Below are 27458 nucleotides of genomic sequence, written 5' to 3' on the forward strand. Positions count from 1 at the left end.
AGGACACACCCTGAACCCTGGGCCACAGGAACTCTAGTTCTCAGAGAAACACCCACCAGCAGAGCTAAGACAACCAGCACAGCGCTGGCAGGTTTGCTCTCTCATGAGTGAGCCCTTCTCAGGTTCGCACATTGCTTAAGCCCCGCTAGAGGGGCATCCCCACATCCCCACCCTCTCTTCTCTTCCATCTTGGTGGGAGCCCAGCTGCTGGAAGGCTGAGCGAGGCAGCTGTATCGATAGCAATGGGAAAGCAAATGGGATCTGAAGCCTGGGTCCAGGCTCTGCCAGGTGCCGGACTGTGTGGCCACATCCTCAGCGTACAAGGTCATTGGTGCTGAGAGACAACGCATTCCTTTCCCAAACTCCATTTATTTTTGCCACTTGAGTACATTCTCCCAGCTGAGTCTCCTGAGGGAACTTTACAGCCGGAAGGGCTTTTGGAGATCATCTAGTCCCAGTTCCCATGCTAGAGGAACCTGAGATGCAAAGTGCAACCATTCATCTGAAGTCAGTATCCTGTTTGTAGAAAAGCCCGAGCCAGGACTTAGGGCTGCTTATCCAGTGCTCCTTCCTACTACAGTGAGTTTTATCCTAGACTGGCTCCTAGAGGGTGGGTGCCATCCAAAGGCTCCGGTTGCCAGGCACTGCTGTAGAACGGCAAACAAAGACAAAGCCACTACTTTTCGGGAAGTCTCATTCTAGGAAAAAGGATAGTGCACCAAAGAAATACGTAATATCACAAGTGGGGACGCGTACTCGGGTGTCTACAGCCGGGTAGAGGGGCAGGGTGGTGCCAGATGAGGGGATGTGCTACTCTAAGTAGGATAAGGTGAGAATTAGGCAGAAACCCGAAAGTAGTGAGGGAGGACAGCATGCCAGTTTCTAGGAAGAAACTGTTCCGGGGAGAGAGACTGCAAGTGCAAGAGCCCTGAGGTGAGTGCCTGGTGCCTCCAAGGAACCCCGGGGAAGCCGCGGTGGCCGGCCCAGAGGGGGAAGCTGCAGAGTCATAGGCGATGAGGTCAGAGACACCCTGAGGTGGAGTGAGCAGACCAGGCAGGGCGGCCTTACAAGCCATGCTGAAATCTTAGGATTTAATTCCAAATACAGTGGGAAGCCATTGGGAGGACAGGGATTGGAGCAGAAGAACGGCGTTATTTGGTTTAGACTTTAGGAAGACCACTCTGGCCAATATGCTCATAGACTATAGTGAGGAAAGGCTAGGGTCAGAAAGACAAGTTGGGGGCTACTGGGGTATCTCAGTGAAGAAATGGCAACAGCTTGGGCTAGGGTTGGAGTGATGGAGGAGATAAGATATCTGAGCAGCATTTTGGGAAGTTGGTGGGCACCTCGTGGCTGAGCATAGGGAGTGTGTGGGCCGGCAGTGGAGACAAAGGCTGAAGGGGTTAGCAAAATTCAGAAATGTGATTTGACTTTATTCAGTAAGCACCCCAAATTCTTAAACAATCCGAGGTAAGGACGAGGGTCATATTCAACCGTAGGAAGATTATTCTGATTGTTCTATGGAGGCTGGCCTGAGCTAGGAAGACCAGAGGCAAGAAAACTACAATCAAATAAATGCAAGTCAGAGAATGACCGTAGCGGTGTAACGGCATCTGAATTGTCATCAGCAGTAGGTGTGTTCTTGTAGGGCGCGCCTTTCACAGGATGCAGTTGTTCAAGACCAGCGAGCAATCGCCGCATATTCCACTGCAGATGTCAAAGGAAGGCAGAGACAGGGAGAGGCGGGTCAGAGGATGGCTTCCATGAAATGTGTACTGCGCAACCAGTGCAGGGCTCTTTTCCAAAGGGCCCCGATGGTGTGGCAATGCCTTGCCTGTGTGGTCTCACATTCCCAGCCCACACAGGCTGAGTAGGCTGACGGGTAGGCAACCCTTTCGACGGGCTACACCATGACCCAGCTTACGTGGGGTGAAGTCTTGATGACTACATACAAAAATTCTGGGTCAAGCATTTAAGAAATGGGGAGGAGGGCCACATGTGATCTGACTTGGCCTTTTACTGACCAGCCCAGGACAGTCACTGAGTTATTGTCAGGATACAACTTGCTTCTGTTTGTGACAAAGGTCACCAATGTAGGGGCACTTCAGGGGCACAGCCTAAAGTGGGACTTGGATGACTGATTCATCATATGAGTACCCAGAGGTTGGGGGCTGTCTTATTGTTTTCCTGTGGCATCAAGAACCAGACCTTGGACAATAGGCACTCTATAAACTCATGGTGAGGGAATAAGTGTGACTTTGAAGGACTGAGATTCCCTATCCCTCAGGGTTCTCATCTATAATCTAAGAAAAAGCTCTGTTTATGCCTATCATTCTTGTAGAAATAAGAATAGAAGTTCTAATAAATACATTTGAAAGGCATTTCAATATTCTGCTTTCCAGGGGAACATCTTCGTGGTATATTATATTGAAAAATAAAGAAATAACAACAACAAAACCCAAACAATCCAATTAAAAAATGAGCAAAGGACCTAAATAAGCATTTCGCCAAAGAGGACAAACTGATGGTCAACAGACATAGGAAAAGATGCTCAACATCACCAATCATTAGCGAGATGCAAATCAAAACAATCAGATAGCACCTCACACCTGTCAGAATGGCTGTCATCAATAAATCAACAAATAGCAAGCACTGGCCAGGGTGTGGGGAAAGGGGAACCCTCGTACACTGTTGGTGGGATTATAAATTAGTGCAGCCGCTATGGAAAATGGTATGGAGGTTCCTGAACAGATTAAAACTGAGCACCGGCCAGTGTGACTCACTTGGTTGGAGCACCATCCTGTGCACCAAAAGGCTGCAGGTTTGATTTGCAGCGTGTGTGGGAGGCAACCAGTCGATGTTTCTCTCTCTCTCTCTCTCTCTCTCCCCCTCTTCCTCTGTCTCTAAAATCAAAAAGCATTTTTTAAAATTGAAAGTAGAATTGCCATATAATTCAATTAAATGGTTGGCCAAGGACTTGAATAGACATTTCTCCCAAGAAGATATGAAAACGGATAACAAATACATGAAAAGATGCTCAACATTATTTATCATTAGGTGAATACAAATCAAAACCACAATGAGATGCCACTTTACACTCCTTAGAATGGATTTTTTTTTAAAAAAAAAGGAAAATAACAAGTATTGGCAAGGACGTGGAGAAATTGGAACTCTCATCCATTGCTGGTGAGAATGTTAAAAGGTGCAGGGTCTGCGGCAAATAGTTTGACAATTCCTCAAATACTTAAACATAGACTTATAAAGTGATCTGGTAATTCTACTCCTACACACCACAAAGAATTGAAAACAGGTGTCCCAAGAAATACGTGCACACAAATGTTCACAGCGGCACTCTTCCCAACAGTCAAAAAGCAGCAACAACCCAAACATCCATTAGTTGATGAAAGAATAAACAAAGTGTATTATATAGATGGAATGGAATATTTTTCCGTCATAAAAAGCAGGGAAGTACTGATACATACTATAGTGTCAATGAACCTTGAAAATGTTACTTTAGATCAAAAAAGCCAGACACAAAAGGTCACATATCGTATTGTTATGGTAGAATGAGAGGCCAGAGGGGAAATAAAGGCAGGGCCCTCACCTTCGCCATTTAACGAAGAACTTAATACCGGAGGCTAGAAGCAAAGGCTCAACCGTTGACCCAGTGACTCAGTGATTCTGGTCTGATAAGGCTGTCAGGTGTCCCAAACAGCAAAATAAACTATCCTAGTGCAGCGGGGGAGCCCTGGAACATCTGTGTGTATCCTCTCTGCTAGCCGGGAAAAGGAAAACCTTGAGACTGTGTATTCGTCCCAAGGCCTAGAAGGGGAGGGGGACCACAGTGCCCAAAGAAAACTCATAAACAACTTTGGGTAACTGCGTGCCCCCTGTCAGTATGCAAAAGAAACAGAATCTGGAGCAAGATAAAGATTAGGGCTAACAGAGCCCCACATATACCTACATTTGGGTAGTCACGTATCCACTGGGGGGGAAAGATGGCACCACCTTTACCCGCCAATCAGTATGTAACTCCCTCACTCCCACCCCGCCAACTGTGTAAGTCCATGGAATAAAGGACTCGCTCTCTTGGCTCTTTTTGCTACACACAGGAGTCCCCTGGCCATTCGGCCTCTGGCTGGGGGGCCTCTAGCTACCCAGGTGCTGACCACCCGGCCTCTGGCCACCCTGCTTTTGCCTCCCTTTCTTTTGCTTTCCCATTACAACTTAGCACTAATAAACTTCACTTGCCTGCTAGTAGGCTTGCTGACCTGTAATTCTTTGCTGGCATCAGCAAGAAGAACCAAGTTTCTGGGAGTTTTTCCCATGATGGTATGATTCCATTTGTATGAATTATCCAAAACAGATGAATCCGTAGAGGCGGAAAGCACATTTATTTGCCAGGGGCCAGGGAAAGGGGAGAATAGGGGGTGATTGCTTCATGGGTACGAGTTTCCTGTTGGGGTGGTAAAATATCTTAGAACTAGAGGTTGCATGACATTGGGGGTGAACTAATGCCACTGGGTTGGACACTTAAGTACATTTAATGGGTAATCTCATATTATATAAATATTACCTCAGTATGTAAAGTATATTCTACTTGCCTGTTAGTGTCTTATCGCTGCATAAGTTAACAAACTTGTAAGTTAACAAACCACAAACTTAACATCACTAAAAAAATTATAACCACAATTTTACTCATAGTTCTGCAGATGGGAAGTCCAGGCGGGCTTGGGGGGCTTCTCTGCTTAGAACTTCACAGGCAGAAATTAAGGTGTTGGGCTCATCTGGAAGCTCTGAGGGAGAATCTACTTCCAAACTCCTTTAGGTTGTTAGCGGAATTCAATTCCTTGTGACTGTGGGACCGAAGTCCCCGATTCCTTGCTACCCGTCAGCCAAGAATCAGTCTCCACTGCTACAGGGGGCCCACGTCCTTGGTACGAAGTCCCCTCCAGCACCAGCACTCCAAGTCTTTCTTCAAGCATCTCTCTGACTTCACTTCTGCTACCAGCAGAAGAAAGTTCACTGCTTTTAAAGGGCTGGTGTGCTTCGATAGCCCACCTGGATATTCTCACTTTTGCCATATAATGTAACAACCACAGCTGTATTATCTCATCAGATTGGGTTCACCCCCCCACACACACACCAAGGGGGATTGTACAAGGGCAAGGGTCATTCTTAGAATTCTGCCTACCTTGACCTCTTAGAAGAAAATAGTGAAGAACAGTTTCTACCCAATTCAAGATCAATTATTTGTTAATGCCCAACATTGCAAAGGAGATTTGAGGTGCCTGAGTGATTTATACCAAGGAAAATGTTGACAACCAGTGATGAACACAGTTCAGGCCTGCAAGCCTCAGGCAAGGGACAGTAAGCCTGAGGCCTGTCCTGGTTTTCTTTTTCTTTCTTCTCTTTTACTAAAGCACTGAACGTTCATGCAAAGCACTGGCCAAGAGGACCGCCAGCGTTCTTGCCGTAGTCGAGATGAACGTTCTACGTAATTGTATTATGTATGTTAGAAGTTCTCACTTTTTGTTCTTAAGACTCCTAGTTTTGAGGCCTTCATTTTTGTGAGTTATATCTATTGATAAAGGCCATATTAGAAATTAAGTCTGGAAAGTTTTTAAACGCAAAAATATACAAGCACACATTCTCTGAGCCTCGAGTGATGATGCTATCACACATCACGTGGTTTCTAGAATGGACAAGGAAAGTCTTAGAATTATTATGAAAGGAGCTTGACCTTGAGGAACTCTGAAAATGTCCCAAAGAACCCCTTGGGCTGCCTAGACCACATTTTGAGACTCATTGCTAGATGTAAATACCAACAATTGCATTTCTTTAGCGAATAATCAATTCATATATTTTGGTGCATTCACTTGTACAGCAATCTTCTTTCCTTTTTACCAGCATTGTTCCCTCTGGGAGACTTTTTTGTGATTGATTTAAAAAAGTATCCTTTTTGCAAAAAAGTGTCATTTGCTTATGAAGGAGAAAAATTAACCTAGATGGGTTGTAGTATACATTGAAGCAAAACAGAGTTCTAAAGCGTTTTGCGTGGGCTTCTGGCAGGATCTGTTACTATGCAAACACTGCGCTGAGAAAACTGCTTTAAGTGCTGCAGCCTGTGGACGGATTGGGAAGGAGTCAGGCTGTGCGTCAGGCAGAAGGAGCCTTATGGAGAAATGAAAGAAAGAACTGGGGCTTCTTGTCATGCTTTGCCCTTGAAAACTATGCAAAGTCTTCTTTTTTTTTTTTTACGAACAGATAGGTGGCATTTCACAATTGCTTTACTGATTTAAATTTTCCTTTTAAAAACAGCCTTTAGTATCCTGCTTGCAAGAGACAACATAGAGCAAAATCCTTTTAACTAGCCCTCCATTAAGGTCCTTGTGTTCAAGGACTAGCTGGCTCATTCTTCTCACAATATTTTATGTACCTCCCTTTCTTCGGTTAGGTCTCTTGCTAAACGCTCCGGGGCTTCTAGAGTCTTTGTGTGGCAGCTGAACACTATCTAAAGCCCGAAAGCTGCCGCGGGATAGGTTAAGAGATGTTAAGGTCAGGCCTTGCCCACTAAGTCTCCGAGAAAGGAGAATCTGAATGGGCGTCCGGAGGGACGGGGACGGAGAAGGAGAGACGGGGACGCCTTCTTTCGGCGGGGATTCGACCCACACGGAGCATCCCTCCCGGGCGAGCGGCAGCAGGGACTGGGAGCAAGCCCACCGCGAGGGCAGGCCACCGCCCGTCGCACCCCCCCCCCGCCCCGCCCCGCCCCTAAACCCCTCGCCCTTGCCGCCGCCGCCAGGGCTTTCCGCCCTCGTCCAGACCGGGGGCGCCGCCACCGACCAAAGGAAAAGGAGCCGTATCCAGACGTCTTCTGTGATTGGCTCCCAGCCTGGAGGCGTTGCGGGGCGTCACAGGAGGGCACGCCCCTTTTCTTTTTTTTCTCTTTTGACAGCGCGCTGCGCTCGTACCCGGGAGGCGCTCTGCGCGGAGCAGGCCAGCGAGCCTCCCTGAACTGCAGGCCCTGCCAGGAGGAGGTGCCCCGCGTGGCGATAGGCGCGGGCGCTGGGGCAACATTTGAACCTCACTCCAGTTGGCGGAGGAGGAGAACGAGGAGGAAGGTACCGGGCCGGGTCCCCGCCCCTCGCGCCCCGGATGGTTGTTCCCGGCCCGGTGTCCCGGCGGGCGACGGCGGCCACCATGCTCCTGCGCACGGCTCGGGTCCCCCGTGAGGGCTGGTTCTTGCCCACCTCGCTGCTCTGCTCCTACGGCTTCTTCGCCAACCTCAGGCCCTCCGAGCCCTTCCTGACCCCCTACCTGCTGGGGCCCGACAAGAACCTGACGGAGAGGGAGGTACGCGGCGGGCGGGCCGGGCCACGTGGGAGCCTGCGGCCGGCGTGCGGCGGGGATGCGGATAGGGAAAGGGGGAGGGTGGGTTTGTGACTCTTCCCAGTTGGAAGGAGTCTCCGTGCCGTGCGCTAAATGAATTCAGGCCGTGTTTCTGTCGTTTGGTTTTACGGGGCGCGCTTTCTGCCAAGGACTCGAACGCGGGTCCGGAGCCCCGGTGCTGCCGGGCTTCAGGGTGGCGATGCCGTCACGGAGCTTAGACCCACTCTGCTCAGGCCGGTCCCGCAGTTCCTGCTAGGGGCCGGGGGGAGGGCAGGGGGACACGGGGGTGTATTGGGATTAAAAAAAAAAAGTGAAAACAGAAAGCTGTACTTTGGACATGGTAAAGGTTTAGTAAGTATTTATTGATTGAAAGTAGGGAACCAGATGCTGTATAACCCCTGGTTTTCTGAAAGGGTCCGCTCGCCCCTCCCCCCCACTGCACCCCCTTCCTTCTCACATCTTACTTTACCTTTGACGAGATGGATGTGCTCAAGCGGAACCCATCGTCTGAATTTGGCTTGATTCTTAGTTGGATGAGGCTGTGTCCGAGGATATGCTGTCCCCCAACCCCACCTCCCGGGATAAAAGCAGATACTTAGATGGTATCACAGAGTTGGCGTTTAATTACAGTTTTTCTTGCATGGGAATTGTTGCTTCACAGATGTTAGTTTTGCTCAATCACATGGCGAGATCTTGCAAAGCTCTGGCCCTCTGTGATGTTCAGAGTAATTGAGAGCCCACAGGCCATGCTGAAGAGCTCCTTGCTGGTGGATTTTCCTTAGATGGGGGTGTATGAGGACTTCAGAAGTGCACTGTGTACTTTAAAAATGTGTTTAACTCTTAAAGCTTATGGGCAATTGCAACACCTTGCTTCTGAGGCAGAAAGACATAACTGAAAAAGGAACTAAACTCAAGGTGCCCCCACCACAAAACCAAAATAAAGCAAGGTCAACGTCCTCTTCCTAGAACGGGGCAAAAGCCTGACAGCTCAGGTCTGGTGTTCTTCTCTGGGACGCTGCAGAGGGCGAAGGCTGAGTGGGCACTTGTTTGCTGGCCCTGTTTTCTCACGCTCTCTGTTCCTCCCGGCTGCTGTGAAATGCTCCTATCTAAACCTTACTCTTATCCCTGTGATTAGTCACCGATTTGGAGTAGCGACTCCGTGTCCCTGAATAACAGGTCAGATCAGGGTGTAATTACTCACCGCCCACTTTGTTGTTGCTTGGCTCCTCCATTTTCAAGGTCATTTCACAGGGAGTTGAAAGCTGGTGAAGGTTTCATTTGAGTTTCCCGTGTTGTCTCATCTCTAGCAAGTGTATCGGGGACTTTTCCTCAGTGTTGGATCTTCTCTCAGTCTTATGCCCCACTCCACAAAAGACTGTGACAGTTATTACACATTTGAATTTTAGGATTGGTAGTGAAATGGAAAGGTCTGACTCTTGTGAACAGAATGATTTTACAAGAAGAAAGTGACCGTAGTAAATGTGGAAATGATCCTGGACGCCCCACACAACCTAGGATCAGAGGTGCAGCCACAGGCTGAACTGACACCGCTGGGGAGCTGCCGGCAATTAAAGTTTCATGCGACCTGTGATGTGATCAGCGTGTGCACCTTGCCTGACTGAGAAGCGCCAGGGGGAGGACATTCTCCCAGGGTTGGTATTTGAAAGCTGATCTGTTTTGTCACGTGCCCTGGGCAGAGCTGCTGCGGGATGTTCCGTCACGCGCCCTGTCTTACCAGAAAGCTGCACAGGGGACATGGGAGTAAAGCACAGGTGCCAGGCCCAGGAAACACTTGCCGACTGTGTAACAAAAACACAGCGCATTCCTGTTCTGCAGAGTAGGTGAGGAGGGGGCAGGGTTTGAGGAGGAGGGAGAGTCTGGGAAAGGAGTGTCCTTGTCTCTGCGGGCTCTGCAATCAGGGCTGAGTCTGTTGGTTGTGGGCAGTGTGGCTCTGCCCGCCCTCTCTGGAATCCTAGGTTTTTAAAAATAGTCTGATAATGGAAATAAACAACAATTTGCTGTCCTTCCTGGCTGAGTGCGTGCTTTTGCCAGTGGACAGTGAAATAAAAAATACAAGATTTTTAGGCAAAGTGAATGTTTAATCATGGTCAGTGATATTTGTGCTGAAGCTTGTACTTCCCCCGAGAAGACTTCAGAAGTGTCAAGTTGGATCCCCACTGGATCGCCTTAAATAGAGCTATTGTGCCCCGTGCCCGGAGACAAAGGAGAAAAAGGATGGACAGACTCGCAAAGGATTTTTTTCTTAGACTTCAGCAAAAATATTAACCTCTTTTAGGTGCCACTTTTTAAGTTTTAAAAAGGTTAAAGTTTCACTGTATCCCCGTAGCGGAAAGCCCAACATTGAATAAAATAGAGCTCTTTATCTCCAACATCGTTTATCTTTTTGTCTTTTTTAGCAAGTGGTTTGACAGGCATTCAGTACTTTTCTTTGATTTTCTTAAAAAAATATACCCCCTGCTCTGCCTGATATTCAGAGCTTTACAGAATTTGGCTCTTACTTCCTCAACAGCCTTACCTCCCTCTCCCTGCATCGTCCTTCCACATGCCCAAGCTCCCTCCACATTCATCTCACAGTCGTAAGTCCAGCGTATTCTCAGGCTCATCCACTGGCCTGGACTGGAAGGTGACATCTCAGCTTGTAGTAACCCTCCCACACAGATCTGTTGATAGCTCTCTGTTAGCCTCCCACGTCCTCACCCTCCAGGGCCCGTCTCACGGAAGCAACTGCATGTTCCCTACCTCCCTGGTCTGTGATGTATGTGTGTGTGTTCCTCACCAGGCTTGGAGAACAGGCTTCATTTTCTTCCTCTTCGTTGTCCTTGTCTCCTCCTCCTCCTCCTCCTCCACCTCCTGTTCCTCCTCCTCCTTCACTCTCCATACAGCTTCAAGGCAATGTTACACAAATCATTGCTTATTAACTTGTTTAATTGCAGTTTGATTCTAAAACAAAACCTGAATCTGGATTAGAAATTAAAACCAAATGTGTTTCCCCTTGACTTTTTTATCTCAGAGGAAAGCACAAACCAGCTCTGATCCAAACGGTTGGGAAAGCTTCCTTAGGGTAGAGTGGGTTCCTTTTGCTCACGTAGCAGATTTTACCCGAGGTGAGGTGCTGCCCAGGGTCTGGACAACAGTCTGTAATTTGTCCATTTTTGCTCGTGGGAAGTTTCCCTTCAAGATTAAAAGTATCCATCGAAGAAGCATTTTCTGGTGTGACAGCTTCTCCTTGAAGCCACGGAGAGAGAACACTCCTCTTTTGGAGACCCAGTGGCCAGCCTCCGGAGGTGTGGTCTTTATCTCTCCATGAATGCCCTGTCAAAGCCCCCCAGGGCAGGTTGAAAAAGCTGCTGCAGGCATTAGCAGTAACCCTGGAACAGGTATGGGATCCATACAGTTTATCGATCGGAGAAGTGGGGCATCCAATTGCGGTGGATTCAGAATACCTGGGTTCAGTTCTTCCCCTGCCAAACCGTAGCTGTGATAACTTGGGACCGTTCACTTAACCTTCTCTGAGGCCGAGTTTCTCAGTTGTAAAATGGGGATGACAAGCATTTCCCTCCTAGGGTTGCTTGGATTAAATGGGGTCATGTCGGCAAGGTGAATCACACAGATATAGCCCCTCGGCAGCGGCAGAGATTTGCTGCTACGGTGCTGGTCATCCTGGGAGAGGGACACTCACCTTCGGTGGGTCCTCTTGCTTAGAGTAAGTCACTTAGAGCAAGTTAGAGAGAAGCCCTCTGGTTTCTTCCCCACCTCCCCACCTCCGCCCACTGGCCTTTTATTTTTGTTTGCACTTGGCATTGCAGGTCTGGCAATGTGACTTTTCCCCGTCTTCGTTATCTATGTTGTGGATTTGTATTAGGGGTAGAAACAGACTTGTAAGTATCGACACTTTAAATTGGTGATTAAAAGGATGAGATTTATGTAATGAAAACTTGGCAGTGAATCATTTTGGGACAACTATTATTGCTCTCAGTAATATGATGTGTCCCAGCACACTGTGCTACTAGAGTGAAGAAGTCAGGGACGGAAGGCACGAGGTGGGAAACAGGAAGGCTCTTCCGTCACAGAGGGTGCTTTAGAAGAATGGCGTGACGGCTCATACAGCTTTATGGTGCTGTGCTGGGGAGACGTGTCAGGGAAGTAGGCATGTCGAGCCAGACCGAGGAGGCACTTCCAGACCTAAGAAGGCTGTAGGAGAGTATCTGTAAACGACAGGCACGAGCAGGAGTGGGGAGTTGTTGATGGAACAAAACTATGAAGAGTCTGGAGGGAAGCCTTCACTGCGCCAGCCTTCATCTCAGTGTGCCCTTGGCCCCTTTGGTTTCCTACTGAGAGACCATCTTACACCGCGGTTCACCCACTGTAGTGCACTTGTTTCTCATCTGCTGCAGTGTCCACCCTTCGAGTAAGAATCACTTTCACAGTTCTTGATTATTCTTCCCTGCACGTGTTCAGGTGCCAGAACACTTCCTGATCCAAGTGACTTCCAAACACTAATTAGATCAAACTTCAGGAAGGCGAGGCCGTTCGAGGAGTCGCTTCTGCTGTTCGGCCAGTCAGAAACAAATCGAGTCTGGAATGTATTTCAGATTGTGTTGTACTTTTTTAGTTGTGGTATGCACTGGCAAAAGATTTTACAATAGTCGCTTACTTTGTTGTTCCTCTAAAACCTTAAAACAGCCCATTTTATACCTGGGTGAACTGAGGTATATGTAAGAGTTAAAAGGGAAGTCACCCGCAGACAAAGAGTAGGGTTACAGTGCTCCACTGCGAAGTATTTAGCTTGGTACCAAGAGTACCAAGCTAAAGGTAAAGTATTTAGCTTTACCTTTCGGAAAGCACTTAAAAATTGGGGCCACTGGTGCAGAATTTGAAATGATCTTTAAAAACTGGTCTAGACCATGCTAGACACTGGGCATGTATAAGAGTAGGGAAAAGTCCCCTAAAGGACTGTCATTGCAAAAATGGGGGTGACAGTTCAATTAATGTAGCTAATTCATTTTGTTCCAAGTGGTCTGTGTGTTCGCTTCAGACCAATGAATAAAGTGGAGTGAGTTACACGTATTCCCTCATTTAATCCTTAAAACAGACAACCCTCTGGTATTGGTCTTATTCCTCTTTTACTGATAATGCAGGTTAAGTCTGAGGAGAACTCAAAGAAACTTAGGATCACACAGCAAATGATGAAAATGAAATTCCAGCTGAGGTCTTAATGGTTTAAAGCTTGAAGATTATTTTTATTATATCTCAATTTTAAACATACATTAAAAAGAAAACAGCCAACACTGCTATTTTTTCAAGCAAAAAGAAGGATGTGGAAGTTGCCCATAACCCCGCGGCCACAGGTATCCCGTCAGGATTGTAAACAGATTCACCATTTTTTCTCTGGGCTCCCAAAGAAATGAAACTTAAAATCAGAGGAATTAAATCAGCCCTAATCAATCAAGCAGAGGGATCAAGGCTCCCTACACTGTGGGTAGAAGAAAGAATTGATGAGGATTCCAAAACATTTGTTTCCAAGACATTTATTGAGCCAAGTGTCTCCTAAACAGTATGCTGGCTATTCAGTTGTGCGGGTGAGTCACCCTTAAAGAACTTACAAGGCAGCGGTTCTCAGCTCTGGCTCATGTTAAAATCTCCTGGGAGGCTGTTAAAAAATGCCCGGCTAGGCTAGAATTTTTAGAGTCCCTTGGGAAATGTGCGCCCATGGCTGAGCACCAGTGCAATGGAGGCAGCTGGGGAGGTGACACACACACAAAGCAATAATCCAGGACAGTTCTGCAGGGAGGAGGTTGTGGTGGAGGGAACAAGTCAACAAAACTTAACTCACAGATACAGATAACAGAGTGGTGATCACAGGGGGAAGGGGGTATGGGAGGTTAAAAGGTAGTGGAAAAATACAATAAAAAATAAACTATTAAAAAATTAAAAATACACTAAAAAAGTAAAGAGAGCTTTGAATGTTGTGGTACAAAGACTGTAGCTCTGGCTGTCTTCCAGGATGAGGGAGCCTATGAACTAGGCCTTGAGGAATGGGGAGGATCTTAGGAAAAAGATGATGGAGTGGAAATGCGGAAGTATATTCTAAACAGTCGTCAGAACTGTTGTCCTGATTTCTCTGGTTGATCAGGTGATGGTTTTGAGGTGTCGGTAGGTTGTTTTATAAGAATAAATTGTTATGAACTTTCCAGGTCCTTTGATATCACTAATGGGTTTTTATCCTTCTTTTCCTGTCAGGTCTTCAATGAGATTTATCCAGTATGGACTTACTCTTACCTGGTGCTGCTGTTTCCTGTGTTCCTTGCCACAGACTACCTCCGTTACAAGCCTGTCGTTCTGCTGCAGGGACTCAGCCTTATTGTTTCGTGGTTCATGCTGCTCTATGCCCAGGGACTGCTGGCCATTCAGTTCTTGGAGTTCTTCTATGGCATCGCCACAGCCACTGAAATCGCCTATTACTCCTATATCTACAGTGTGGTAGACCTGAGCAAGTACCAGAAAGTCACCAGTTACAGTCGAACGGCCACCTTGGTGGGCTTCACAGTGGGCTCTGTCCTAGGGCAGATCCTCGTCTCTGTGGCAGGCTGGTCCCTGTTCAGCCTGAATGTCATCTCTCTTACCTGTGTTTCTGTGGCTTTTGCCGTGGCCTGGTTTCTACCTATGCCACAGAAGAGCCTTTTCTTTCACCACGTTCATCCCACCTGCCAGGGGGTGAATGGTATCAAGGTACAGAACGGTGGCATTGCACAAAATGGTGGTATTATTAATGATACCTCGGCTTCTCACCACCTTCCTGGCTGGGAGGATGTTGAGTCAAAAGTCCCCCTGCACGCGGAAGAGCCTCCCACGGAAGAGCCGGTAAGTTCAGCCTTAAATTAAGTCTTAAGGTTTCTACTCGGGGCCAGACTCACAGTGAAAGAACGGAACAGACAGGAAGCCCCTCTTGCAGGATGTTGTATTCATGTGGATTCAGGTTTTATCAGGAGTTGGTTGGTTGGCTGGTTCATTCATTCACTGATTCCAAACAAGGCTGATTTAGATTAGCCGTGGCAAATGTATTTCCCCAGAGCGAATGACCTTCAAGGTCAGACTGGCACAGCTTTCTGTTGTGTTTGCGTCAGAGGTGTCTCAGAAGCCATAGCAAGGGCTGCCTCTCCTTCATCTTTCGTTCCCCAGAACTTGGCATGGAAACAAAGCACTCGGGACATTTTTGCTAAATGAATAGATGAAACGATTCCAACAAATGAGAGTATCTACTTCCAGTTTCTGAATTGAAGCCCAGGTATTTAAGGATAGGTGGTGTTACCTTCCTCTTCTGTGCTAGAAATATCTTGATTTTAATTTCGAATACTTCACTGAAGTGGGATAGTAATGGATAATACAGAAGAAGAGACTCAAAAGGAATATTTAAGAAGGCGAAATGAGTATTAGAAGGGTGACTATGAAATTGCCTCCTGGAAGAGAGGTATGGCATCAGAAGAATTCATCCATGCATTCTCTCCAGCTGGGAAGATTCACTGCCTCCCCCCCTTTTTAAAAAAAAAATAAAAGCTTGTTATCTTCCTATCAGATTATAAGCTGTGAGGGGCAAGATTCATTCCAAACATACTGAATCAGTCTTCCCTGTCCTGGGACATGTTTGGACATGAGGCTGTTACCATTCCAGCTTTGCAGACGGGCTCTGTCAGACACGAAGCCGAGCTCCAAGAGCTTTGTAGGCTGGTTGTGAGGAAGAGACCCACAGGAATAGAGTCTGGCTCTCCTCCACCTGGAGTTAACCCACATCGTTTCGACGTGGCATCTGATGTCCTTATTGAAAATTATTCTGTTTGGCCTACCCACGTTCTTCACTTCTGCTGACTAGTGGAAATTTAGGTCATCATCCCAGAGCTTGGGTCACACTGCAGAGCCTGGGCGACGCTTACCGTGAAATGCACTCCGATAAGTAGGGCACATGTGGGCCGCTCAGTCAGGTTACTGGGGACTAAGTCGAAATGAAATGCTGATTCCCTCACAGCTTGTTTGGTGACCTCGGAGAGTCACAAAGGGTTGACAAGGGAGGGAAGGAAGTACGAATAATCATTTGATCGGTCTCATGTAGAAGAATTGGCATAAGAACTGTTTCTAAAAATCTGTTTTAAATGTTATAATGGCTTTAAGCTAAGATTGGTATGTATATACATACCTATAAAATATGTATTTTTAAATATTGACATATAGGCCATAGTTCTAAAGATTTTATAGACCAGTGAGTTTTAAACTTTTTGAACACAAACAGAAACCTGCTTAGTAAGAAACATTTTATACAGCAGCCAGTACTCAGCTGTGTGTATTGTGTGCATAACTGAAACAAGGTTTGTACAACGCAGTATTTTATCTTGATATATCCCATTCAATTTTTTTACAGTGCAATCATCACTCACTAAATTGATTTTCATTACCCACTGGGGTGAAACCTAAAGTCAGCTGATGATTTGAAATCTGTCATCACGGAGAAATTTGATATTTGTTGCTCATAGATATGCAAAATGCCAGTACTTGGCATGCTGAACAATTATAAAATTTCAGAGTTGGAAGTGATTCTAACCACAGGTCGTAGAACAATCGTAGCATCTTAAAGTTACAAGGGACTTCAGATCTCCTCACCCATCTCATTTTAGAGATGAGGACTGGGATCAGAGATGCAACTTGGGCAGAATCACACAAACACCCGCGTAAACAGAACTGAAGAGTGTATGTGAGGCTCGCTCCATCTCTGCTCGGCTCCGTGAAGTCTCTCATGGGGGACGGCGCGGTCAGAAGCATCACGTTGGCTACAGTGCGGCAAAAACCCGGTTCGGGTCAGCTCTGTGCTGTCCTTGGCTCTGCTGCCGACACTGTGACAGGCAAGCAGTGCTGCTCGGCTGCTGTACCGCCCTAAACACTCGTGTTTTTCTTTGACACGCTCGAAGGAAAGTCAGAATGTGGGTCCGGGAGATTGCAGTGCCATTTGACGGTGACAAAGCCCATAATTGAACCATAAATCGTAACTGCAGTAATTATGGTAAAGAAGAATATGTAGGCAGGTAGGTGGTTTGAACGTGATTTTATAGAAAGGGAAAATGAAGTAGGAGCCAAAATAAACAGCGTGATGGGCTAGCAAGTGACAGGTATGGAGAAGCAATGATTGCTAAGGGTAGGTATTGAATGGCTTTCTGAAAAGCTGATGTCTGAATTGAGACTTGAGTGACAATAAGGGACCAGCCATGAAAATCAGAATAAAGTACAGTCCTGACTGGTAGAACCATATTTTGACAAATAATAAGTTTGTCAAACTTACTCTCAAAAATTTCCATTGTAGCCAATGGTTTGACTGGGTAAGTCTCCCTGCGCATACAACTAAGCGGAGCAAAGAATGGCATTTAAACACCTCCCTGCACCTTCTAAAGGTTCTGTTTAAAGAAGAGGCTACGCGTTAACTCAAACTGGATGGAGACTTGAATGTAAGAACTAAAACCATAAAGTCTTAGAAGAACACGTAGTTAGTAAGATTCCCAACACTGGTCTTGGCAGTGCTTTTTTGAGCCTGACACCAAAAGCAAAAGCCATGACAGCAAAAATAAGCGGAGCTACATCAAGCTAAAAAGCTGCACAGCGAGGGAGACAATGAACACAATGAAAAGGCAGTCTGCTGAATAGGAGGCAATACTTGGAAACCATGTATCCGACAACAGGTTATAAAGAACCAATACAACACAATAGCAAAAAACCCCAGTTAAAAATGGGGGAATTTAAAATAGAATAAAATAAAATAGGGGAAAGATCTGAGTAGACATTTTTCCAAAGAAGACTTACAGATGGACATCAGATACATGAAGACATGCTCAACATTTCTCATCACCAAGGAAATGCAGATCAAAACCACAATGAGATATCGCTTCACACCTGTTAGAATGGCTGTTCTCAAACAGATAGCAATCGCAGGGCGGGCAAAGATGTGGCGAAAGGAGACCCTCTGGCACTGTTGATAGAAATGTGACTGGAGCGGCTGCCGTGGAGAACGGTGTGGAGGTTCCATAGAAGCACCATGTGACCCAGTGATCCCACTGCTAGGTGTTTATCTGAAGAAAACAAACACGCTAATTGAAAAACATCTTCCCTGCACATTCAATTCAGCATTATTTACAATAGCTGAGATATGGGAGCAACCTAAGTGTCCGCAAGTGGATGGGTGAATAAAGAAAATGTGCTGTGTATACATACATTGGGATATTACTCAGCCATAAAAAATGAATTCCCGCCATTTGCAACAACATGGGTGGACTTTGAGGATATTATGCTAAGTGAAATCAGTCAAAAAGAAGAAGACAACTACCATATGACTTCACTTATGTTTGGAATAGAAAAACAAAACACAAAACCACAAGCTCATAGATGCAGAGAAGAGATTGGTAGTTGCCAGAGGCAGCGATTGGGTGATAGGAGAAATGTGTAAAGGGTATCAAAAGGTACAAACTTCCAGTTATTAAGTAAGTCCTGAGGATGTAATGTGCAACATTGTGGTGACAGTTAAAAATACTATATTGCATATTTGAAGGCTGCTAAGAGAATAGATCTTAAAGAAGTTTGTAACTATGTATGGTTACAGAAGTTAACTAGACCTACTGTGGTGATCATTTTGTATTGTATACAAATATTGAATCATGTATACCTGAAACTGGTATGTTTTAGGTAAATTACACCTCAATTTTAAAAAGGATAAATAAAGGTAAAGGGGCTGACTGTGGGAAGAAGTAATCTTTTAACATCTGGAGGTTCTGATGCAAGACATGTGGCCGCCCACCAGGGGGGGCTGGATGGGAGGGTTGGGCCAGGCTGCTGCCATGGGATCATCGCCCTGTAACATGGCTCCGGTGGCACATCCTGGCGCCTGCGTGCCATGTGTGGTCAGCTTCCCTTTGGTCCCTTTGCCTCTGTCATTGTGCCTGTCCATGTTCACCGCCTAAGTAAAATCTCCTGTGCTCCGACCAAGGCTCAGTGATACGGCGCGTAGATGGGGGAGACTTCGGTACAGCTGGAGGGACCTCCCAGGGTGCCTGGGACTGCGTGCTGACTTCTTGGTCTGGGGATGGTGTGTGGCTCAGGAGTGTCTGACTCACTCAATTATAAGAGATAATAATCTCTTATATAATAATCACTCAATTATAAGCTGATAATAATCAGCCCTTGCTGGGCTGATTACATACAGCTGTGCTGACTTCCTAGCGCATTCAGAGCAAAAATTGTATGGAAATGTGTTTTTTCCCCCTGAGAAGATAAATATGTAATACAGGATAGGGCAAAAGTAGATTTACAGTTGTGAGTGTGCAAAACACAGAGCTTATTTGTATATTATTTATCATTGTATAACTTTCCGTATGAACAACTGTACACCTACTTTCGCCTCACCCTGTATATGTGTTTTCACAAGGAAAAAGTAGTATCTGTTGAATAGAAAATGGAGTCTGTACAATTGCTTCCTGTCCACTTGCTCTCGTGGTGGCTGAGCTTCCTTCCCCTCCGCTGTGCAGGAGCCCCAGGCAGACCGTCTCCTGGTGCTGAAGGTGCTGTGGAGTGACTTCTTGGTGTGCTACTCCTCTCGCCCTCTGCTCTGCTGGTCGGTGTGGTGGGCCCTCTCTACCTGCGGCTATTTCCAGGTCATCAACTACACACAGGGCCTGTGGGAGCAGGTGATGCCCTCTTGCCACGCTGCCATCTACAACGGAGGCGTGGAGGCCGTCTCCACGCTGCTGGGTAAGCAGTTAACGTGATTTATTTATTCTGAGCTCTGATTTCATGATTTATGGACATTAACTCAGTCCTCGCTGAATTCCCAAGGTAGGTGCAGTTACCGTTCCCATTTTATAGGTAATGAAATCGCAGAGCTTTGTGAATGACTTGCCCAAGGTCCTATAGATGGTAAGTACTAAGGTCAAGATTTGAACTCAGAGCCCATGTCATTGACCATTCTAATTTGTTGACATGTCTCGTAAGGTTTTTGGAAGGGTTTCGGAAGGCATTACGTGACTTCTGTGAACACTTAGAACTGTGCCTGGCACTGAGAACTCCCCCCACAGACTTTAGCTGTTGTTGTCATTGTCACCGTTTTACCAAAGGGCAGAGGTGCCCTTTTGCCACGTTCTTAACGGCTCCTCAGTGAGGAGAGGTGACCCGTCCTGCCGTGGTGCCCAGCTGGGAACAGTGGTTCTTTTGGACATTGCTTCTGCCTTGGCCGCACTTCCTTAGCAGCATCCCAGGGTCTGCGGCCTCCTTTACCATCTCATTGCCAACTGCCCAACCTCAGTCTCTCATCCTCACACCGACTCCATAGTATTCATGCTGTCAAGGCCGAATTCTCTGCCTGATTTCCAAGGCCCACAGTAATCTTGAGCTATCCTCTTTATAAATTCACAGCTTTTAAAATGTTACAAGCTGATTTTAAAATTATTTTAAAATGGTATTTATTTAGCAAAATAACTACATTATTTCCCTCTTTCTGTCTTGTAGGCGCTGTTGCCGTTTTTGCGATTGGCCACATAAAAATACCCTGGTCCACCTGGGGAGAGATGGCGCTGTCTCTGTTCTCCCTCCTGATCGCCGCCGCGGTGTATGTCATGGACACCGCGGGCAACATCTGGGTGTGCTATGCGTCCTACGTCGTCTTCAGAATCATCTACATGTTACTCATCACTATCGCCACGTGGGTATTTCACTCAAGGAATTGTTAGGAAGGTTTGTGATAGCATAGACCTTTTGGTCTCTCTACAGAGAAGTTAAAATCCCTGTTAAAGGAGCAGAGGGGGGAAGGTGTTGTTTTCTCCTAAGCAAGCACTTAGGCAGGGTTCATTTATTTCCTTGTTCACGTGTTCCTGCTATTTCCAGATGTTTGCATGAGATTTACATCATTTAAAGGTTTTATTTATTCATTTTTAGAGAAGGGGGAAGGGACGGAGATAGAGAGGGAGAGAAACATCAATGTGTGGTGGCCTTTCACACGCCCCCTACTGGGGACCTGGCCCACAACCCAGGCATGTGCCCTGACTGGGAATCGAAACCGTGACCCTTTGATTTGCAGCCCGTGCTCAATCCACTGAGCTGTACCAGCCGGGGCGAGAGTTCTATCATTTAGCAACAAAATACTTTTCACTTGGTTGGGAAAGGAATTGACAGTAGCAAGAGGGGGGTACCCTTCTGATTTACAGGTGGAATTGTAACTACCCAGGAAGAAATTCTCGTTTATTCCTTCTTCTTCCTTTATTCTTTAAGTTTTCAGATAGCCACCAACCTCAGCATGGAGCGCTATGCCCTGGTGTTCGGGGTGAACACCTTCATTGCTCTGGCTCTGCAGACGCTGCTCACGCTCATCGTGGTCGATGCCAGTGGCCTTGGCTTAGACATCACCACTCAGGTAAGGTCTGTTCTGGCCCTGGAGGCGTTAGGATTTGGTCAGGGTGGCAGAGTGGGGGGTGCCTAGTGAAAACAAATTCCAACAATATAGACAGATATAAAGTAAAAAGTTAGTGTCCCCTCCCATCAGCCATCTGCTGTCAGTGGCTCTTAGCTACCCAGAGTGTGTTGGGGCGATCCTCTTTTGATGAGGCCCTGCTTTTTATCTCAGCTAGGTCTCCTCCCTTCTTTATTTAATACCCCCCTCACGCAGATACCAAGGTGATGACTTGCTGTGATGAACAGCATTATGATTCTTAACACCTGACCTATTGAGAAAACACCTGCACAGACGCCCAAGACTCTGAACACTTTTCTTCGTTGAGGAATCATATGGTTGCACGGGCCTTTATGCATTGTGTTGATAGGTGGGGTTTGCTCTGTACTTTGACAAAACGGGCAGTTGAATCAAGTGCCTACCACTCCCCCAGCTCAGGCCAGATGACTGCTTCTCCGTTATTCCCTCCATACTTAGGCACTTGTTTTCTTAGAATACAAAGACCCAACGCACCAGCGGGAATTAACTTTATTTTTACTGACGAGATCTAAAAGAGAAAATAGTAATAGGTAAAGGGCACTGAGTGCTTTCTGAGCGCTGGGTACTTTGTACAGAATTCTGTAGCATTGTCAGGATTAGGGCTGAAATGAATCTGAGAGGTCAGCAGTGGTAAGATCACGGAGTCAGCTATAGTGTGGCAGAGCTCAGGTTCACACTGGCACCTAACTCAGAAGCCTGATCGTCTCCCACTGCATCGGGCTACCTCAGGAAGGGGGGGAGGTGGAGAATTGGGGTGGTGAGCTTGCTACTTCCTGTGAAAGTTTCCCAGTTACTACCCGCACTGAAGACCTGGAGTAGACCTCTCAGGAGTGAGGTGCTCACATCAGGGACGGAGGGTGGGACAGAAACGACGTGCCTGTTCTCCTGCTGTAGAGACTGTGGGTTTGACCGCGGGATGATGGAGTGCTGTGGGCTGTGCCAGCACTCCAACTGCCGTGACTGTCAACAGCTTTCCTATAGGAAAATGTATCCACATTTTTTGAACTCGGCTCAAAGACCTCTTATTGAACCCATGGACCAGCTTATAAGTATCCAGTAAGTTATTTTAAGAAGAATATGGTGGTGATGTTGTTGACAAACTATACAGTCACGTTAAAAATTTGGCTTAGAGGAGATCCATATAAAAAGTAACCCTATAATGGAACACACAGGGTGGGGCAAAAGTAGGTTTATAGTTGTGAGTACTCAAAACACAGTTTATTCTTGTCTTTTTCCATATAAACAACTGCAGAGCTATTTTAGCCCTACCTTGTAGTTGACCTTCTGTGCCCCCTTCTAGGGAAGAGTCAAAGTTCTTGCTCTTCGGAACTTGGACTGTTGGTCATACCCAGGTATTGCTTCTATCTGTCACCGTGAGGGTAGAGACCACGACCCTGACAACAGCCACAAAAGTGCCAGTAGTAGTATTGACAGCATCAGCACTGTTAACAGACACTTACATACCAATCTCATCCCTTCCCAACAACCCTTTAAAGCAGAAAACACAACATTACGAATTCCATTTTGTAAGGAAGTCAAGGTCACACAGCCAGTCAGGGACGTAGTCGGGATTTGTACTCAGGCTTCTGGACCACCACGCTCTACTGCCTCTGTATTTTCAGTGCCTGACACATGGGGTAAGCACACCAATTTCTGAAGTTTTATGGAGAAAATGAGTTTTAATTTTGAAGTATGTTTACACACATGTAATAAAACAGCTCACCTTCTTACTGATAATTCTGTAAATGTCTTCTTCTCCCGCTTTAGTTCCTGATCTACGCCGGTTATTTTGCACTTATTGCTGTGGTTTTCCTGGCTAATGGTACGGTCACTATTATGAAGAAATATAGGAAGCAGGAAGACCCAGAGTCAAGTTCTCAAGTAACCACTAAATAAGACACCGCCGACAGGCTGCTGCTTACAGCGAGAACTCCGCACAGCCACGGTCTCTGGATGTATTCAGTTTTTAAGGTGTAGACATGTATTGGTAGATGTGCATTTCACGGCTTCAAAGCAGCTAGCTGACTGTACGTGTGCTCCTAGAGTAACATAATAGTGTTCAGAGAGGCAGAAGTTTATTTTGTGGATTATTTAATGACTTTTCTGATTCAAAAGAACTTGATTTTGCAAACCAAGTTGTCGCAAACAGTCAAGCATCACATGCTGTTGTGTACTTGATAACAAGTGAGTTTGGTGTGTCATAGGTCAAGTACTTCTGTATCTGATGAGCCAGGTTGGCCCAGTGGGGACCAGGGCTTCACAGGGACCACAAGATGTTACAGCTCGAGGTAGAAATATGTTGTAACAGCACCTGCCTCTGTTCAACTTAATCCTTGTTTTGTGTTGCTCATGTGCGTTTGTGTTTCTACAGATGACAGTTCTTATCACAAGCAATATTTGCTCTGGTTAAGTGTCCTGTCCTATAAGGAGTATGTGTCATTTCTAATAAGTTATTTTTTAAAAATTCATTGTATGAATTCTCAGTTCCCATCTTGACAGTTATGTATTTATGTAGATTTTTGTTAGAAGTACATGTTTGCATCATTCATATGCTTCCCAGAGAAGCTCATTTAGTTAGAAAATAAGGCAAGTTTTGAAGCCTGCTAATAAGTTGAATGAAGAGACCTAATCCAAAAAAGTAATGTAGGTTTCCTCGTCTTTTATTCTTCAGTATGAGGGGCTGTTAATTCCTTGATGAAAAGTTAGAATATGGGCTAAAGATTCAACTAGCCCACTCTATATTTGCATTCCCTTTTATTTCCTAAATAAAACGAAAAAGTGTTTTTTTAAAGTAACTTCATCTCCTTTTAGAGCTTTTATATTTGTCCTTCACATCCAAGATAAGGGTGTCATTAGTGGTTGGATTATTCCAAGGCCTTTTCCACAAACTCACCCTCTTTTCGATTACTTCAATGGGACAGGAACCGGGATAGATGTGATCCCTGCATTTTGTACATTCAATCTGCCTTTGCTTCTAAGAGTGGATCATCTTGAATGTATGCCTAAAGTAACAACTGCTAGTGATTCCATTTCCAAGGTACTTGAACAAATATTATTCCGTATATATTTAGTCCTCAACTCAGTCTACCAGGTGGCTGCTAGAGTATGAGAGACATGAACACCTTTTTTAATTTAATATTTATTGTTTTTTTCCATTACTGTTTAGTCCCCTTACACTCCGCTCCCCTCTGCGATCACCACACTGTTGTCCATGTCCACGAGTCCTTTTCCCTTTTTGCTCAATCCCTCTATTTTAACACTCTTTTTATAGACTTTGTTGCCTAATCTTGAAAAGAATCTAGGTAGCCGTTTTCAGCTGGGGGTGTTAACTTGTTTAGAATAACACAGCTAAGTAGTGTAATAGTGACAAGACTGCAAAATTGATGTATTTATTTGGTTTAAGCGGAAGCTCTAGAAGCAGATGAATAGGATAAGAATTGGTCATTTTCCATGCACCTCTTTGCAGATACAGGGAAAGGAAAAACACTGAGGGCGGGAAGGGGATGTAATGTCATTAAAATGGCAGACTCTAAATTTATATTTTATCTTTCATTTTATTTTGCAACACAGGGAATTGTTTACTCAGAAAGAAATGGAAAAGTGGTATTCAAGGGTTTTATTTAATTTTGTAACATAACATGGACTGTGGTTCCATCAAATTGTCCGCGTTACCAAAGCATCCTTTGGCTGGAACCGAAACCAGAGTTGGCGGCACACAGTTGGAGTCTTTACGTAAGACACTAGTAGGTTCACCTCTCGCTGTGTGGCTGTACTTGTAGAATGCTGAACCCCATTTGCAAGGTGTCCTGTATGTAGTTTTGCAAATAATTGGAAACAATTTGTTGTACTTTTTGTTCAATTCTGTATAGATTATAAAATTATTTTTATTAAATGAATATTTTACAGTATCTTTCCCCTTTTTCATCAAAATTATTTTAAGTTAATAATTTCTCTTAAGTCAAATTTCATATTAAGCCTTCCCCTCGTAATTAACCTTGTATCCTGTTAATTCTTCCATTGCTTTGTGATCATTACCTTTGACTCTTCTCCTTATTTCTGTTGTTTTCCTAATTTTTCCTAGAACTACATTGCACTGTTTATTTTTCTTGATTTTGATACTTCTCACTTGTTTTTAAAGCATTCTCCCTTTTAGAAACCGAAAAGACCCACATTGCCTTTAATGTTAACTGGATTCTAAAAATAAAGTAAATTAAATCAAATCAAGGGCAGAAGCTACCATCTTGTTTTTGTTCCAGCCCCAAATATGCTGATACCCAGGGAAGCATCTTCTTGCCATCAGTCAAGAATCATTTGTTCATCATATCCCGGAAACCAAATCAATTTTTCCCCACAATACCCAAATAAGCACCTTCCCTTTAACACCCCTTTCCAAAACCTGCTTCATTGAGGCGTAGCATTGATTATCACCAAAAACTTGGAAGCTTTTAATGTAAAAAAAAAAAAAATTTAAGATAAAACTTTCTGTTCCTATAGTTTTATCCCCTGTACCTTAAAGCCTTTCAGATCGTATGCCCTCTGCCTAGGGGCTGTGTCTTATTTTTTGTCTTTTGCTGCAAAACACATCCACATGAATAACTGAGTTATACAAATATGTAATGGGCTCATTATAGCCCACCTGCCAGTGCACTAGCTAAATGCCTATTATTCTTTAAAACATAAAACATTAAGATCAAAATGCCTACCAATAATCTCCAGTCCACTGGGTGATTTATTCAAGGCACTGGGCCCGGATGATACAAACTGTTTCACTTACTCATGGCATCCTCATAATTAAACACCTAACATTTGTTTAGCATGATTTAGTATGGGAAAGGCATTTCGGGACATTGTCTCCTTTGTCTGGAAAATGATCTTGTAGTAGTCCTAATTCCTCTATTTTCATTAATGTGGATGGGAAGGAATTCAAAATGCTAGGTTTTCAAAAGAGTCAATTTTTAAAAAAGCAAATCATTGCCAACTTCCCGGTAATTTTGACCAGTATTTCTACTTCCTTCCGTGCTCAGGTTGCAGGCCAGTTACGGCTGAGCCCCTGACACACGTTTGGCTCACAGGACAAATCTAATGCCCCCTTTCATTGTACGCTTTGAATTTCTCCCTAATGTCTGGTTAACGCCCCCGAAAGTAAACCTCAATTAATGGAGGTCTGCAAAATACCTCAACAAACACAAAGGTATGAAAATACTGTATCTGTACAGGCTAGAAGAAACAGATGATACACTTAACTTGCCCAAAGATGGTACTGATTTGGATGGGAACGTTTATTCACGGGTCATACTGCAGTGGTTTTCACGACGTGTTTGAGGTATCTCAGAGGCTGCCGCGGGCAATCAGGGACAGACGGCATTTTAGGCCACCCCTTGCATGTTTTAAACCAGCAATTCTGAATCACCTGAAGATCCTGGGGTAGACTCAATGCCTCCATGCCTCCACAACCACTATCACCTGTCTCTACAAACAACACCCTGCCTGTCCTCTTGAGTAAGTCATTCTTCAGAAGTCAGTGTTGTCACATTTTTCAAATTGGTCCCTCCTTACTTTTTTGAGCTAAATGCATGTGTATGCATCACCCTGTGTTCCCTTTCCTTTTAAAGTGAGTTCCTTCGTGCAGACATTAGGAATATGTCCTAATGTTTCTCTGCCTTCTTAAATGAATGATGTGCAATAAGCCTTTTTCAGTGGCTCAGGTGTATCACGACAGACTGTACAGCAGGAAAACTATTAAGCTAGGAGTTCTGAAAACTAAGGTCTACTCCAGCTTTGGTAGTCACCCCACGTTCAATGAAGGAGATTTGACTAAAATTCCTTTGCCCTTCTGTAGTCAAAAAAATGCATTTTTATTTTTATTTTTATCTTTTTCAAGTGTGTGGCCTCAAAGTGAGTCCTGCAGCAGAAGAAACATTAGGTTACTCCAACCTAAAGTGCCACACGGCACCTAGGGAGTGCACTCATTACTGCCATTCATTTTAACCTTAATTTTTTAAACTTAGTGTACAGTCTGGATGATAATTAAAAATCCAATTTTATATTGCCCTTCTTTTGGAGAAACAGTGCTCTATTATATCAAATGATAAAAATCCTAAAGAATTTTTTTAAATAATCTGAAAACTGGATTTTTAAGTAATCTGAAAAGTGGAAAATACTTAATTTCTCAATTTCTCGTTTTTATTTATTTCTGGCGGGGAGTATATCATCCTAATATCTTGTCATTTGTCAACGCAATCTAAATTCAGGCCCCAAATCTGGTAACTTATTAGGAATTTGCCTATGTACTAGGGAAAACAAAATATTAATAGGTTTTGACGTTAACAGCGAGAAAATAACATACAGAAACATACTCGTAGATGTTCCAACAACTTTCAAACACTGGCGTGAGACAGAGGTACCCGCGGAAAATCAACCAGGAGAGGAGAGCAGCCCTAGGCCAGCACCCAACAGCTCCGACTTCCCGTGGGCGCCGCCGGAAGTCCGCGGTCGTCTCCGTGGAAACCGCAGAATGGCGGGTCCTCTGCGGACATTTAGA

The 27458-nt window shown here is 45.1% G+C and overlaps 1 protein-coding gene and 1 long non-coding RNA gene across 2 annotated transcripts; one reads left to right on the forward strand and one right to left on the reverse strand.

Moving 5' to 3' along the window:
• Positions 1-6968: 6968 nt before the first annotated feature.
• Positions 6969-24830, forward strand: SLC19A2 (solute carrier family 19 member 2). The gene is made up of 6 exons (XM_053915603.2): positions 6969-7356; positions 13654-14274; positions 18966-19188; positions 19942-20134; positions 20701-20842; positions 22685-24830. The coding sequence occupies exons 1-6, from the start codon at positions 7159-7161 to the stop codon at positions 22811-22813; spliced, it is 1506 nt and encodes a 501-aa protein (XP_053771578.1). The 5' UTR covers positions 6969-7158; the 3' UTR covers positions 22814-24830.
• On the reverse strand, positions 24486-27382 carry LOC139440376 (uncharacterized). Its single transcript, XR_011650585.1, has 2 exons — positions 27274-27382; positions 24486-24778 (listed from the first exon to the last, which is right to left on the reverse strand). It is a non-coding gene; the product is annotated as an uncharacterized lncRNA (long non-coding RNA).
• Between the last annotated feature and the right edge of the window lie 76 nt (positions 27383-27458).

This window comes from Desmodus rotundus, chromosome 12 (genome assembly GCF_022682495.2).
Source record: "Desmodus rotundus isolate HL8 chromosome 12, HLdesRot8A.1, whole genome shotgun sequence".
In the NCBI taxonomy this organism is placed as follows: Eukaryota; Metazoa; Chordata; class Mammalia; order Chiroptera; family Phyllostomidae; genus Desmodus; species Desmodus rotundus.

What these genes read in the sequence shown, in the direction of transcription:
- SLC19A2 (XM_053915603.2), top strand. Translation starts at nt 7,159, where the DNA reads ATGGTTGTTCCCGGCCCGGTGTCCCGGCGGGCGACGGCGGCCACCATG. An exon ending in AGAACCTGACGGAGAGGGAG is followed by an intron (nt 7,357 to 13,653) that starts GTACGCGGCGGG and finishes TTTTCCTGTCAG; the next exon opens with GTCTTCAATGAGATTTATCC. An exon ending in GCTTAGACATCACCACTCAG is followed by an intron (nt 20,843 to 22,684) that starts GTAAGGTCTGTT and finishes CTCCCGCTTTAG; the next exon opens with TTCCTGATCTACGCCGGTTA.